Here is a 17,351-nt window from a genome sequence, read left to right as displayed (position 1 = left end):
CTGAGTGTACTCAATCCCACTGGAGTCAGAGAGATCTGAAGGTGTTCAGGGATCTTGCAGGAATGAGTTGCAAGTTCTCTTCCCTGTTGCCATACAGCTGAACACTTTATGGTGGAAGAATTCAGGTCTGTGTAAAGCCCTTTGCAACTGTAATATCTCTCTCAGTACAACAGACGAGAGAAGCATTTGTTATAGAATACTAGAAATTAAAGATGGTAAATTACGGGATAGGTCACCTACTCCATCTCCAGCCAATGTTTTCTAACCTCAGTCCCAAGACTGTGGTTTTTTTGTTTATTTGTTTTTTGTCTGTTTGTGTGGTTTTTTTGGGGGGTGAGAGGGGGAAGAGAATTATTCACAACAAACTGACATGACAGATACCAAATTTGTGTGGAACCTAGGAAACCATGGATCTAAAATGAGGGCCATTTAAAGGTATTGCTGCCACTAAAAATCTAGCGAGGCAACCAGAAGAGAAAATGGAGCCTACAAACATCAGGGCCTCCCCTCAATATTCTAATGAGTTTCTCATAGGACTTCATACTAAAGATATAATACACTACCCAAAGCCTCACGTTAGTTTTTACCTCCCCCAACCCCACATATTCCCCTTTAATTTCACTCTGATGCTATGCCACATGAAATCCATAAACATTAGGAATGTTCACGATGCCATTTTACTTACCGAGAAGAAAGGCTTGGCTTGCCACTTCTGCTACAGCTGGTATAAATTCCTGGGCCATCATCAAAGAAACTTCCAAGTGCCAATTTCTGCCTGATAGATTCTCTCTCATTTTTCTGAGCCTAAAGTGCAGGTAGACGACAAAGTATTAACCCATCCATTATAACAACACATTTCTGTAGTATTCAAGCTGACGGCAGTACAGAGTTAGCATTTACAGTATTGTAAAATTAGATAAGCATAGTTAGAAACCCACCACCACATTGAGGATGTTTCAGAGGCTTTGTTTTAAATTAATCATCTCCTTTCAGTTACCACTGATGTACATACACTATTTATTTCAGCCTTGTTCACCTCAAACTTATCTAACCCACTCAGCCTCAATGCTTTAAAGAACAGCTTTTTCATTCTTCCCTCGCATTGACTGTCGCTCAAGTACCCAGTCTCCAGAGGAGATGATGATAAATGGGAATGAAATGGTGGTTCTAGAAAAAAGGTACTGAAAGAAACCAACCTTTTATGCCTAAGAACGCCTTGTAAACCTAGATAACTGCTGTACACTGTAACTTGGATTATGGACTCATAACATAATAAGGAAGATTTTCTAAAACATTCGCAAAAAATACTTTCATACTGAGCTAACACCACAAAAATATCTGTTCAAAAAGGAGCTGCAGCTATTAGAGAAAAAAACGGAGTGAAATCATTGGCTCATACATAAGAGTATAAACATTTATTAAATTTCTTAACAATGTAAATGACGAAGACAGTTTCATAAAATGTGCGTTTTGGGATTTATATTTTTAATATTATTATTAATAATAATATATAGTGGTTGTGCCGAAAATACAGGCAATATGAAAAGACACCTTTTTTCTGTCTGAGAGCGCTTACATTCTTACCTTTTTATATATGAACTGACACAAAATAATTGCTGAAGCACAGTAGAACAAACATCTGGAAAGTAACCAGTCTGATCTGAACTGAATCACCACAATCAAATTTATGTTACTTTTTCTATATATATTTTCTTATGTGATTGTTTCTTCTCTAAACAATTTATTCAAAATATATTTATAATGGCTACCACTGAATTACTCTTTATGGTTTTCTTTATATTTTACATTTCAAAAATTTAAGCTACAAAGTGCTTTAAAAATCACCAGTCAATGGCTGTAGACTTGGTTTTATATTTGGACTGAACCGATCAATATGCAGTAAATGAAAACTTTATTTATGTTTAGTATGAATATAATACTGTACCAGAGGACCATAAATAATTGTGTGTCAACACTGACAACAGAAACATGTAGGATGGCAAAGGACTAATGGAAAGAACATGTTCAGCCTGTCAACTGCGCTAAGACAATGTTCAGTACATGCCGTAAAATATGTAATAGACAAAGCAAAAGTATACTGTGCAAGTCTGGGTTTACTTATGATGTCTTCATATAAATGCACTTGAATTGTTTTACTTGTTTAATGTAATTAAAGATAAAGTACCTTTCTGATTCTACGTGGTAATATAAAATTACACGCCTTTTTTTTTTAAGCCCAAAAGAGTCAGTTCATCATGATTTAGTTACAACCTCAATCCTGGATACCGATTTTACACTATTATATCATCCATTATATCGTCAGACTCTTGTAGAATTTGGTCTTCATTTGAAACCTGAACTCTTTTCTCTTATCACAATCTGACAAGGATGGCCAACTTTTTACTGTGTGAAAACCGGACAATGAGCGCCCGGAACCTCTCCCGCCTCCTGCTCCACCTCTTTCCATCGAGGCTTTGCCCCCTGCTCCTCCCCCGCAACCATCGCTCACTGCTCTCTCCACCTGCCAGCTGATCAGGGCTGTGGGGTGGGGGGGTAACTGGGGCAGGACAGGAGAGGGGGAGCTGCACTCCAGGGGTCGGGTGGGTAACTGAGGTAGGATGGGGGAGGGGGAGCCACACTCCAGAGGGAGAGAGAGCTGCAGTTTGGGGTGGGGGGTGAGTGGGGCGGGGGTGGGGAGGGGGAGTCGCATTCAGGGCGGGGAGCCACCGGTTCCCCTCTCCACTGGAACTGTTCCTGAGTGCTCCTCCAGACTCCAGCAGCAACTGCTGTTCTTCCCACCCACCACCCACTGTGGCAGAGGCCAGTTACTGCAAGTAACCAGACTGTTAGTGCTAACTGGACTCTGCCACGTTCCCTTTTTTACTTGACTTTCTAATCAAAAACTGGACATTTGGCAACCCTAAATATCATCCCCAAAAATTACAGGCAGGCCTGGTAGCAAAACCTATAATTAAAGTTGTCTAGCATTTTCAATTGTAAGCCCCAATTTTCAGATGTTTATAACTTAGCCAGACTGTTATAGCTAAAATTTTCCGTGTATGCTTCCTTCCTCAGACTGATCTTAATATGTTTGTTTATTTTAGTTTCAGCAAAAAATGGCTTAGTCATTTCAAAGAATAAGTTTAGGCAAAAATAGGTAGTTTTGCCAATACTACCTTTTCTTCCCGACTGTTTCCTATTCGTTATTTTATTACCTCTCCCTGGAAACATCTGAAAAGCAAAATACTTCTGATAGCTATTGATGCATGGGCAACTTCACACACAACTCTTCCCTCATTATGATACAAATATACGCTCTAGGACTATATCCTTTTGCAGCCTCCGGCAATTACTAGTAGGCCATATCCTGCCATTGATTTTTATGCCAAACCTTCATGGACTTCAGAGACAGTCATGTGATAAAGAAAGGCTCAAAATAGCCTATGGTACTTTTTCCAACATAAAACTCTGCTTTGGGTTTCTAATTGTAGCAGCATACCACCACTGCCAACTTTGCAGAACAGCATTGGGGAAGAAAATGAGAGGAAAGACTTGAAGATGGCTATCCAAAGTAACTTCAACAAGTGAATAAAATACACATTTTGGAGGACAAGGAATGTATTTTTAAATCTCAATATTATTTTATTATATTTTACTTCACGCAATGAAATGCTATGCTAGACTGTGCAAATACTACCAGTTAACTGTCTCTCTAGTGATCAATTCATAATACATTTCGTTACAGCAGCTAAAAAGGTAGAAAAGAAAGTCTGCTTCACACAGCACAGGCCAGATAAAGCAAAGAGGTTCTTTAGATTCTAATTCCTTGATTGTTTGTCTTACAGTTTGTAGCTGACGCCACAGTGTCTGTTCTGAAGCAATTACATTAATCCCTCAGCTTCAGTGAAACCTTCTGTCTAGTGAATTCTGATAGCATCATCATTAGTAGCCCTCATTAATGAATAAAACTAGATTTTGATGCTCACTGTGTACTATTCTCTAAAATTTACTGTAGTGTATAGTCTTTCATTCATCCAGTATATAGCTTTTCTACGCAAACATTATGAAGTAACATACTGCAGCACAAAACAAAAATAAATAGCTTTAAAAGCACATTTACTGAACTTAATAAGATGGAATATTAGTTTTCAGTACACTGAAAGTGCTGATACCATAAAGTAAGCCCCCATCAAACAATTCCTTGATTAGATTTTTGATGCAATCTATTACATGTTGAAGATGCTTGCACCCTTAATCTCTCTCAGCATTTTTTAAACTAGAAAAATGTCAGTTTGAAGAGCAAATCAAGATGTGAAGAAGGCACTCACTAAAGAAACAATGTACTATATCTTATGGTACTAAAAATTCTAAATATAAAGTTAGAACAAATCCACGCCAATCCCTGCCACTTCCAGTTCTCTTATCCGATTCATTTTTATGATGAATCACTATTTTTAACTCTCCACAGAATGCTCTAATAGGATCTTTAGACCCCAGGCTATGCCTCAGTACTAGAAGTTAGGAACTCCTGAATTCTAGTGAATATGTTTTCATCTCTCTACCTACTTATCTCTCTCACAAGGTTGCTCTGAAGATTAATTAAGATCTTTGAATATAAAAAGTATAGATAAGTGTTAGATGAAAGATACTTTGAAATTTGAAAAAAAAAATGAAGTAAACCATGCCATGCCATATTATGACAGCATTTTGCCCCCTCAATCTCACTAACCTGGGTTGTTTGTCCTGAACACACAGAAAGGCAGAAAAGATGTGAGGGAGGTGATATAATTCTGTTGCAACTTTAGTAACTTTAACTCATTTGGGAACTATCTGGGTAGTAACTTGTACAGTGCAGGTCAGGATCCCTTTATTAATCATTTCCACAAGTTGGAGGGCTGCCATCAGTCCTGCACCATCACCACCTCCTCCACCCAGACCCCTGCTCATTGCTGGGACCCCCAGCCTTCCCCTCGTATGAGGGTTGAGGGACTAGGGAAAGGGGGTTCTCTCTTCACTGCACCAGTCATTAGGAACCCCAGGATCATTCTCCAGCTTCTTTAGGGGATATCTTCCACTAACTCCACTTTCAATTCTGGAGTATTAGGGAACCCACACATCCTCAGGAATGAGAACCTGCACTGGACATCTTTTGCTTTTGTAGTCTGATATAATTGATTAACCCAGTGCTTTTAGTACATCATGGGCATACACAAACAGCATTAGTCAGCAATTAATCATCTTTTAACTGGCACTCTTTGCAAACAACACATTATATCCTAATTAGTCTAAATCTGCACAAACTTATATTTTGACTTTGTATTCAGATGTATTATAATACTTAGTGACAGTATCATCTCCTATAGATGCGTAAGGATTTCTGGGTCAATGCTGATGAAAACAAAAATATATTAGTATCTGAAGTTTTAATATCAAATTTGCATTGTTTGCAGTAACTTATTTTAAAGCTGTAGAGTCATCACAAACTTTTTCTAAATGTATAGAGTGCTCATTTACACTAGATACACACATTCAAAGAACTCTATAATCTAAACATTAATAGAGAAATCCACTGAAGAGACTGATATACTCTGGGCAAGGCTAACCACAAAATTGAACTCAAGCCCTTAGTCAGCCCTTATTCTGTTCATTCCCTCTGGGGCACCTGGCATTGGTCACTGTCAGAAGACAGGATACTGGGCTAGATGGATCTTTTGTCTATCCCAGTATGGCTGTTCTTATGTTACTAGTATGGTGAATGACAGAGGTCCTCAAAACTTAGATCTCTTGTGATTCTTTAGTCATTTGGCTAGGATGCCTTTATCTTCAAAAAGGCTAGTGATCAGAGCTATAGATAAAATTTACTCAAAATCTTTCAAATAACAAAGCATACAACTGTCACAATGTTTGGTAGCTTTAATGTAATCTTCAAACGTTACTTATGACATCTTAGATGTCACATCTGGATGTAGTAAATACCTATTTCTGTATCTTCTTTCAGGGTTTTTATCCTATGATAATTTATTTTTACACTTTCATATATGTTTTTCTACAAAACCTTTCGCACTCTAACAGCACTACTGCGTGTAGTGGTTATTAGCATGAGTAAATCCACCAAAATCAAAAGAAACTGTTCATGGTAGTAGTAAGCACCATGCTCAGTAAGGTTTCGCAGGATCAGAGCCTTAGTGAGGGGGAATCAGACAGCTATAAAATGCCTAATCAATCCTATGTACTTTCATACATCTGGCAGGTTTTATGTAGAATTGTCATTAATGCTTTCCAAAAATTGTTGAGATTCTCATATGAAAAATACAATATAAAAGTGCAATGTTTTATTAAATACTATAATTAAATTAAATTCTGTGCCATCTAGTTCAGTGGTTTTCAGCCTTTTTTCACCAGGGACCTATGTATTCTATCTTGGCAGGGATGAAAACAAGGAGCAATGGAGAAGGAGCGCAAACTGCTGCTCCCGCTGGGTCCTAGTGACAGTAGCATTCCTCTACTCCCTTAATATGCACCTGAGGGTCATTCCCCACCAGCTAAAAAACATGTATCTACTCCAGTGCTTGCAAAAAACAACATTTTCTTCCATTTAATCTACTCTTAAGCACCTCTGCTGGAAGGAGCAGTGGCTAGGGCCGCTCAGAGGCACAATTTGCCCCAGGCCCCACAGAGGCCCCCACGAGAATACAGTATTCTATAATACTGCAACTTTTTTTAATGGAAGGGTCCCCCGAAATTGCTTTGCCCCAGGCCCCCTGAATCATCTGGCCAGCCCTGGCAGTGGCCTTGTTATTAAGGAACTGTCTTGGGAAGGTCACAAGATGTCTGCGAATTGAACATTATGATGATTAAATATTTACATTAGAGGAGTGCCTAAACATGGCAAACAAGGATGAGAACCTCATTGTGTCGGGTGCTGTACAAATGGAGAAGAGAGACAATCCATGATTTGACTGGGTTGCATGTTGACTATGGCTTTCTAACATTTCAAGTTTTTCTTTATCTCAAGTCTATGGCTTATTATTAATCTCATTACTGTAAATAGTTTTTTCAAATTGTATTAATAGACTACCCTCAAATATCCCTTTCCTCCAAGTCACAATTAATTTCCTTATCTTCTAACCTATTTATCACTTTTGTGGCCCTTCACTGGATTCTGATGTATCTATATTCCTTTAGAAATAAGATGCCAAAAATATAGGACTCCCTCCAAGCTGGCATAAAGTATTTTTAACATTTCCCATGTTCTACCAGTGCTAACCCTGCATTCAGACCAGAATGTCATTTGCCTTTTTTGCAGCTTCACTTCATTTTCAGTTCATGTCCCATCTTTCTCTCTCTCTCTCATTGCCACTGATTTTTCTGCATTATTGCTCTTTAACTAGCACCCTCATCTTTTATGCTTGTGCTGGGAGTTACTCTTCCCTGCTTTTTTAATTTTGTCCCATTTAGATCTAAAACTTTCAGATCATTCTGTAATTTTGATCCATCCCCCACTATGATTGCAATTCTTCCCACTTTGATATCTCTACATTTGATCAATGTTTAATTTATTTTACCCACTAAGTATTTACTGAAATATTAAATAATACAATTCCCAATACTGAGCCCACATTATCCCATTTTATAAGTCACCTTCTAGATAATGACCATAAAGGAATCAATTGTGCCATAAAGTTGTTATGAAACAGTTTCTAAAAAGCCTAATATACTTGAAAGATGGATTTCATGCTAAAGATGGATCACTGTACCGGGTCCACTGAATAGTCTAAGAGAGATATTAGAGAAACTTGGTTTCAGACAGGAACCAAATCAATAATCTCATTTCTCAGCTACCAAGAATTTTTAAATTATTTTCTACACAAGAAAATCACAATGAAACACTTGGAATATAAAAACATTAACACAGATAATACTGTATTATCTATGGTCAAAGATAGGTCTTTCTGTTAAATCTATAGTGAGATACACAGATTTTCACCATAGCACACAGATTTTCACCATAGCACATGGTCTAAAAGGACAGTCGAACTTTTGTAAATGCATTTTAACAAAAAGTTTTACTTGTAGCTGTTACCTAGGAGAACACAAATCATACATTTCACTGATCTCATGAGTTGTTTTGTCTTCTATCCCTTCACCTAGACTTTCACTAAGCAAAACAGGTTTGAATTATTAATTCTCAAATTATAAGTGCTATAAATAAATAGTGTTATAATTCTGAACACTAACTCCTGCACCTAGACCACCTCCTGAAGGAAAAGGAAAAGTTACATAATCTCTTCCTTCCATAACCATTGTAGGATCTAATTTTAACTACATGAATAGAACCGTTTGATTTTTATTTTTTCTTTTAAACAACAAAACCAAAAATATTTACAAGAACATGAAAAAAAAATGTGGTATTCATCAATATATAACAAGGTCTAGCACAGAATTCATGCATGGATCAATTCCCCAGCCACTGATTATGTGTGATTAAGTTCCTAAAAACCTTACTGCAAGTTAAGTTTCAAGGCCAGTTTGGCTAAACCAGTAAGATATTTGTGGTTTAGACAAGGAAAGGAAAATGAGAATCTCTACATCTAAAACACTAATTTCAACTAAGTTTACATTAGGAGAGATGCCAAACTTTCTTCAGTAAATTAACAACAAAAATGCCATGGAGAGGCTATTGTTATGCCCCTCTGTGATCATAGTCTACCATGCCACTTCTATATAATTACTGCTTTTGAATATATATATTAATTACAGTTTTGTTGTTTACTGACCCATACATTTACAATTTGTTTTCTTAATGGTCCCTATCTTTCCCACAAGAAAAAATAAAAATAAAAAAAATTCTCACCCCTCTTTCAACCCCACAGCAATAACTACCATTTACCACATTTGTCTCACTCATTTACCATCTGTTCTTCTTGCCTAATATTAGAACAGAGAAACATCCCTAGAGCTGTGCTGGTGATAACAGCACAAACAAGATGATTATAAAAGTTTTATGTATTATATACATAAAAATAAAAGCACATGCCCCTCTGCAGACTTATGGTACTATACAAGTAAAGAATGCTTGCATCTGTGATTTTTCATTGTGTAGTTATGGATTCCACATTTTCTTTCCAAAGCATTAAAAGGGCAAATGTTAAACACTTCACTTGGAAGTTTGAGTGTTGAGAGTTATGCTATTAACTTTGGGGCACTTGCCCTGGAAAACAAGTTACAGAAGTTAGTCAATCTGTCAAAAAATATTTTAGTGCTGGCTAAATATTCCTATATGACAATATAAAGTTGATTCCATGGGTCATGCATTCATCATGCCTGAACATCTGAACTGGCTTGAAGTTTGAGAGGATACAACTTCCTCAGTCATTAGTAGTTGCTTTATGGCACTGATCTACAGTCCTGTCAACCTCCCTACTGCAACGACCTACACTCTGTTGAAGGGTGACATGCTGTTTTCTGTTAGTTTGTAGATTCATGAGCCTGACAAGACCAATGTGGATAGGAATTATGGAAGTTTCTTGAAAGGTATTATTTATCGCATCCAGTGGAAGTGCAGGATTTAATGCTGACTGGACATATTGAGAGAGTACTATTTAGCATCTAGAAAGACTAGCCCTGTGGGGCAGTCTTTTTCCAGCAGAATTTGTACATAGACTCAATACAAAGAGGGGGTTTTGTCATGTACGGACAGGGGGTTAACAGATAAGCTTTTATGGTTTTTATCTTTTTTCACAATATACCGGATATTTGAAATATTATTACATTTGTTGATTCAACACAAACGTGGCAAGAATGTATAAGTTGCGCATGTACCAAGAGAAACTCCAGTGAATCACTTGGGTTTATACGAGTGTAACTGAAAGCAGAATTTGATCCACTGAATCTGCATTCAAGGACTAAGTAAGGTGAACAATATAAATGCTGTCATACCTCTGGCAATGTACAGGATTAAGACAGTTGTGTACATGTTGCCAACAGTTTATTACTTCTCATTTGCTTTGGCTACACCTGCTTTCTGTTCCTGGATTAACTCCACATTTTCTTTCTTTGCTTTAGTTTGCTTGTAACAGGTTTGGGATTAACAAGAAAAGACAAGACTTAAAAATCTTCCCTGTACAAGAACTTTACTGTAAGGGCTGTTAACATGTCATTAATGTGGATACTTATCACCTCAGACTTTTTCCCTTTTTGGCAATTATACAACACAGAAAACACAAGCCATGGCAGGCCAATAAACAGCAGTACACAAGTCAGCTCTTGGGATTTACTTACTGTATTTCCAAAGAAGTGAACAAAGTTCATACTTTACTACTTACATAACCTGAGAAGTGATTATTACAATGCAGCCCATTGAATATATTTTACACACTAAGATTTCATCTGAAATAGTGAGTAAAAGTATATACAAAACTTACTCAAATGTATATTTAGAATTAATATGTAGCAGTAATTATACAACTCTGCAAACACTACCTCACCTAGGTGAATCTTTATTCAAGGACACTGCCAACCTAGAAGTGTTTAAGGTAAAAATATTTTATTCTATTAATATTTAATTGGATTAAAAACCCAGCGGGGTTATGGCAATTTTTTAATTTAGTATTAGAAGCAATTGACTAAATGTTGGAAGGTGCTGAGGTTAGATACAATGGGTTGGATGCTGCCAGGTGCTGTAGTCAGTGAGAGTTGAGGATGGTGGGTCTGTTATGGCATGATACTTCTACATACTGTGAAACAGTTTAGAACAGCATTCGTTTCCTTGGGAGGAGGCGGGGGCTGGAGGAGGAATGGAGGGGGAAGAGAAGTTGCATAATATCCTGGCTCTGTAGGGAGAAACATATACTTGAAGTTAATGTCAAGACTTCAACCATGCAACTGAAGCTATTTTTGCCTTAAGTCTGTCATTACCAGATGTAGACAATTACTATATTTAAAGTTCCAAAACTGTATATGACATACTTTATTTTTAAAGGGACAAAGGCTGTTACAATATTTATGAAAATCCTGTACCCATAGAATACTTGATTTTGTATCTTTCACTTCAAGATATATTTACGGTGAAGTACAAATAAAATGAAAATTTAGAGTCAACATTTTTCATTTCTTAAGCTGCACTGTAATTTATATTAAAAACTAGAAGGGCACAATATTTAAATTACAGTTTTGACAACTAAATGTAGAGTGTCAGAAGTTTTACAGAACATTGTAACAACCACATTTTAATGAAAATTACTTGTGTGTTGAATACAACGTTTCACTATTTTAGCAAATAAAGATAGAACTAATCATGAAGAAACATTTATATATCTGGATGAACTGTAGCATAGGGTGCTGTGAATGGTACTGGCAACTTTTCAGATTTGAACTGTTTCTCTTTTGCAAAAACAGAGCAATTGTTAGAAGACAAGAGTCCTTTTTGTCTCTTACCTTTTTATAATTCCCCTCCATCTCCAACGTGGATACTTTATTGTTGATGTCATCCATTCCATCACTGTCCAAATTCATTCTTTAACTCTCAAACCCCCTCACTGCAGATTAAATACTCCTTGCTATTATCACTATTCATTGTATCCATAATTTATTAGTCCATACTCCAAGATCTGTTTGGATTTCTCATTTTTAAACTGAAATATCAGATAACTGAAATTCTGTCAGTGTCCTTGCCCTTTTTCATTCAGGGAGACTGTCTAGTACTTATATCTTTGTCTCATTCTCTCTAGTGCGAGGACAGCTGCCATTCCGTGCAGTTAAAATGTGACTTCTTGCTGACACTTTGGCCTGTCAAGGGTATGGTCTTCTCACAATCTGCTATCACCTTCCTCAGAATAATTCTGCTAGAATCCTCTTCAAAGCGTGTTTCTTTTCCCTAATAAAGTAAAAGGCTGTCTTTGAGCCTTAGCCAGCTGATTACACTGAGTTCACTGCTTAGCAGTGTGTGTTGTAGCTACAAGAGGAAAGCAGCAGTCTTCATCCAGCCACTGGTAGTGCAGGATAAAAATAGATGGAAACTTGCCTAGCAGACTACACCCGGGCAGAGAAAACCTGGTATCTTATAACAAAATTAAAACAGTGTGGTTCAAAGTCAAGGCTACAGGAGGCAAAACTGGACTCACTTCTGGGACTTTCACGTACAACCTCTCTGTACAATACACAATACTTTCTGTACAGATTGGTTATTCTGTTTCAATATCCATAACTTTAGTCTATTAGGCGAAGCAAAAAAAGAACTCCATAATTTGTTTGGAAATTTACCCAGTGCCTTTCCAATTTCGGGAGCCCTTCATCCTCTTTATTGCCTTTCTTGCCTTCAAACATTGCATGGTTTGCTTACTTGCTTAAGAGACAGGAATAGCAAAATCTACAACTGGAGGATTTTTTTTCCCATCCATTTCTTTCACAAAGTACATAACTAAGGATTTTCTATTTTAAGGTGATTCCTTGGCTGGAATATTTTTTTCAGACATAATAAAGCTTTTAGGAGAAAAACCATAAATCCCAACCCAGTGAAGAAAAAGGAAGCATTCAAATATAAAGATTTCACTTGTTACAAGCTTCTAATACTTCCAGAGTCAGATTAAACCTCACTGGCATAGGCAGATACAAATACAAGGAACACTGTGGAACCTTCCTCCCCAGCCAACCACCACAAGTAAGTTCCTTACTGATCCCCACTCTCCATATCAGGATTCCTTTTGGATTTCATAAAGCCTTCTACTCACTCCAGACTTGTGAGCATAGTAATTAGTTTGGTAACAGTATTTAAGAAGTCATGGATTCCATGTCTCTCCATCTTTTTCCAAAGCCCAGTGTCTTTCCCTTTTTAATCCTTGCTCATGGTATGGCTACACCTGAAACTTCAAAGCGCTGCCGCAGCAGCGCTTTGAAGTGCAAGTGTGGTCGCAGCGCCAGCGCTGGGAGACAGCTCTCCCAGTGCTGCACGTACTCCACATCCTGATGGGGTTTAGCTTGCAGCGCTGGGAGCGCTGCGGCACTGTTTACACTGGCACTTTACAGCGCTGTATCTTGCAGCGCTCAGAGGGGTGTTTTCTTCACACCCTTGAGCGAGAAAGTTGCAGCGCTGTAAAGCGCCAGTGTAGCCAAGGCCTAAGATTGAATATGTTATTTCTGTGGAGGAAGACACTGTTGTAAGTCATTCAGGAGTATTAATTCTGCTGCATGTCAATTGTAAGTGGAGGAAGGAAGAAGGAAAGGGGGAATGAGTGAATGTACGAAGATCCTCCCACTGTATGGGGGATTTAAAGATCCTGTTGAACATGAGACACTGGTCGCCAGTGCTTGTGGTGCTCTCTCTCCCCGCTTTACAGGGAGCCTGGATATTATAGCACCACATCCACCTTGCAAGGGGAGGGTTACATTTTCCATACTGCATAGTTACAGAAACATTCACACTCTGCTCCCTCCAAGGGGATCCCTTTGAGAAGAGGTTGGAGCCTGGTCTCTCTGATTCAGGGACAATGAGATCGTGGAGGGAGGGAGAGAGAGTGAGCAAATTCCTCTCCTTTCCTCCTAAGAGCATAAGAATGGTCAATGGTCCATCTAGCCCAATATCTCCCCAAACACTGCATAAGTAGTTGATGAAGGAGCCTCTTTCTTAGGTTCTTCTCAGCACCCATGTATGGCTTCAAGATACATCAACCCTCAGTCTTCATTTTCTCAGAGAGAAGTGAAGGTTATTGACAGTTTCTGCTGCAGGAACAGCCAACCCAGCCAAGAATGGTAGAAACACACTAGGAATAAAGATTTCACTTGTGCCTACCCTGTTTGTGGGACACAGAAAAGAACATGCCAGAAACAGGTAACTGAGTTAGGCACTCTGGCTGTGGCTGATGGGAGACGGGCTGTGATTATGTTCTGTTTGTTTACACTTCAAAGGCAATGCTCCCAAGGAAAGGGGCTAGAAAAAAATTGTGTTTTTTTTTAAATGGAAGTGTAGATCTCCACCAGTCATTTGGTGCTCTTTTACAGCCTGCCAAAGCCCAATGGTTGATGATGACATTCTTAATTTGCCAGTAGATTCTTAATATGCCTTTCCCCCAAGGGAAAAAAAGCAGAAGTCTTGCACATTAGTGCTGATATTTTCAAAGGGAGTTTGCCACCCATTGATCTTCAACACTCTTGAAAATCCCAGACTAGATTTTACCAAAATCTTTCAAATAAAACACATCTGAGGTTTTTAAAAGTTTTTTTGGGCTATGAGAAAAAAAACAAACATACATAAAATTACACTAAGCAACCTCCCCAGTACACATACACTAGAACAGTGGTTTTCAAACTTTTTTCTGGCGACCCAGCTGAAGAAAATTGTAGATGCCCGTGACCCAACAGAGCTGGGGCTGAGGGGCTTGGGGTGTGAGAGGGGCTCAGGGCTGGGGCTGAGGTACAGGGGTGAGGGCTGCGGGGTGGGGCTGGGAATGAGGGAATCAGGATGTGGGAGGGGGCTCTGGGCTGGGGTAGGAGGTTGAGGTGCAAGAGGGGATCAGGGCTCTGGGCTGGGGGTGCAGGCTCTAGGGTGGGGCAGGGGATTGGGACACAGGCTTACCTTGGGCAGCTCCTGATCAGTGGTGCAGCAGGCGTGCTAAGGCAGGCTTTCTGGCCCCATGCACTCCGTTGTGCCCCCAGAAGCGGCCAGCAGCAGGTCCAGCTCCTGCGCAGAGACGGACAAATGGCTCCCGCCCGCAGGCACCCCTTTCCCCAGGTCCAATTGGCCCACTGTTGGCCAATGGGAGTGCGGAGCCGGTGCTCGGGCAGCGTGCAGAGCCCTGTGGCCTCCCCCATTACCCCTCCCCCCTTGCCTAGGAGCTGGACCTGCTGTTGGCCACTTCTAGGGCGCAGCACAGCGTCAGAACAGGTAGGGACTAGCCTGCTTTCACTGGGCTGCACCGACGACAGGACATTTAATGGCCCGGTTGGTGGTGCTGACCAGAGCCGCCATGACTCAATGCCTTACATTCCACGACCCAGTACTGGATCGCGACCCGCAGTTTGAAAACCACTGCACTAGAAGAATTTTCAGAACATCTCTCCCTGTCCCCAACAAATCTCATAAATTGCTGATTACGATCAATTTTGGACAAAAATTGTCTTCTGGCCACAGAGCAGTTATGCAAAAGTTGAAGTGGGAATGAGTTTAAGGTGGTGTATTTTAGAGTTTGGAATTTAGAGGGGAGGCAAGTTTGGTGTTATAGAAAGCAAACTTCAGCCTCTATTATGCAACGGCTTACGTTTCTTTATAATGTAAGAAACTGAGTTTTGTTCTAATTATAGCAGCAAATTTTAAGGTCAGAAAAAGGAAATAATTTGCCTTGTTGCTTCCCTCCTACATGGCAGGGACATGCCTTTTATAGCTAGAAATTTTTAGCTAGCCTTTTATAGCTAGAAATCTGTGTTCAAATTCTGGGTCTTTTCACAAGTGAAAGTTAGTATGGTAGTTCCCTAACTAGATCCTGGTAGAAATATTCAGACTGCAGAAACCCACTATGCACACTAGCAAGTCTTTCCAACTTGTTTTAGTCAGAGCTTTGCCGGTCATGAGGGAGATGAAGCACCTGAATCTAATGCTTGTACAGCATTGTCACTTTGGTTGGCTTTAGTTTAATGCTATTAGTCCATTGCTTTCATGGCTGTCACTAAATTTCACCTACTAAGACTCCGCTCCAGGAAAGCACATGAGTCAATGTGACTCTTCATGTACTAAAAGTTAAGCATGTGTTTAAGTGCTTCACTGGATCAGGACCTAGATTTCTAAAGGATAAACACAGGTAGGATGGGATTTGTGTTGCCAGGCTACAATTTTCATATCTGTGCAGCAACAGTGATCTTCAAAGGATATCACACAGTAGTAAAAGGGCTGGTATCTAGTACAATACGACTAAACTCTATATCAGATTATTTGTTTTACAGTCCTAAATTGCTATTTAAGTCTCTCATGAAATATCCACATTATACTGACATGTTTACTCAAAATGCATTTTGCCAGTTAGCTTACTAGTTTTAATGATGTACAAATGATGCATAGTAATATTCTAAAACATTCTACTCAGAAGTTTAAAGAAAAAAGCATTAATAAATAGGGCTGGCTAAAACCAATTATTTTTCTAGTTGGCTGCTTTGTAATTACTATAGTTTTTCTGCACAAGGGAATTTGACTTATGAGCTTGTTTTTATTATTTTTGATTCCTAGCCACAGCTGACTCAATGTGTCATTTTCCAGTGTTACTAAAATTAACTTCCCTTTTCCTGCAGTAGGGCTCCTGATTTTTATTTCTGATAACATCATTTGATTTCTCAATGTCTCCTTTCAAAATACATTTAGAGACAGTTAAGTTATTGGCTAAAGGGAAGAAAAGTCCTTCCCTGTACTACTGCATAGCTTTAATAAGCAGTTTTTCAAAAAAGTACGACTTCCCTGGATAAATCCTATGAACTCTCCTTCAAAATTACTACAAAACACATTCGTACTATGTAATTCACTTAATCTTACAATGTTCAAAAATGTATTTAATGTATATACCAAATGGGACCTGTATGGGGTTTGGGCAGAAAAGTGGGGGATAAGGTTGGTCAGCAGGTACACAGAGCTTTTTATTTTATTCAGGGACATGAAAATTAAACCACACCAAGTAAGTCTGACTTCACTGAAGGTAAAGATCACATTTTATTCCTTTTTAGTGTACATAAAGTTTGCAGCTGACCTAGTAAGGATATCAAATGCTATCAAACACACATTCAGAATCTTCAAATTTGGGTATGGAACACATGGATTAGAATCATTGCACTATACTTTCAGAATACTCAATTTATATTAAGTAGTTATGCATTCTGGGATTTAAATATTGTACACTATATGGCAAATTCATTTTCAGAAATAAAGCATGGAATGCTTTAAAGAGATTGATTTTTATGCAAGAAATGTTCTAGGTTATCTTGCCTGGACAATATATGATCATTATTAGACAGCATAAGGATTCTTGACATTATACTTTTTTAATATGGAGCAAATAATTGTATTTTTCAGTTAAAAACATCCTAATCGAAGAAACAAGGCAAGTTTCTCATAAACCTTCACTGTTCTTGTATACGGTAAATACTGTGTTTATACTCAGGTACAGAGTAAATGATGATTAAATCAAATAGTGTTTCTCCTCTATAATTTCAATATAAATTAATCAACAACATGAAGAGCTGGCATTTATTCTGTTGTTTTACACTTGCTTCAACAGCCCACTGTTAATGCAATGATAAAATACTGCGTCTGCCTATTAAAACTGATATTTAGAAATGCCATCAAAGTATTTCCCCATGGGATTAATACATTTCATGCA

The 17,351-nt window shown here is 38.5% G+C and overlaps 1 protein-coding gene across 4 annotated transcripts in view; it reads right to left on the bottom strand.

Annotated features, from left to right (window-relative positions):
* The window catches only part of SCHIP1 (schwannomin interacting protein 1), a 390,417-nt gene that overhangs the window by 23,278 nt on the left and 349,788 nt on the right, over positions 1-17,351 (bottom strand). For 3 of the 4 annotated variants that reach the window (XM_050965954.1, XM_050965955.1, XM_050965957.1), the window contains one exon: positions 686-804. In XM_050965954.1, the coding sequence (XP_050821911.1) occupies positions 686-804 (119 nt within the window). Of the gene's footprint in view, positions 1-685; positions 805-11,436; positions 11,912-17,351 lie in introns of those variants that run through there. The other variant, XM_050965956.1, reaches the window with a different exon arrangement.

The sequence above is a fragment of the Gopherus flavomarginatus genome, chromosome 8 (assembly GCF_025201925.1).
Source record: "Gopherus flavomarginatus isolate rGopFla2 chromosome 8, rGopFla2.mat.asm, whole genome shotgun sequence".
In the NCBI taxonomy this organism is placed as follows: domain Eukaryota; kingdom Metazoa; phylum Chordata; order Testudines; family Testudinidae; genus Gopherus; species Gopherus flavomarginatus.
This window is presented reverse-complemented; position numbering and strand designations above follow the sequence as displayed.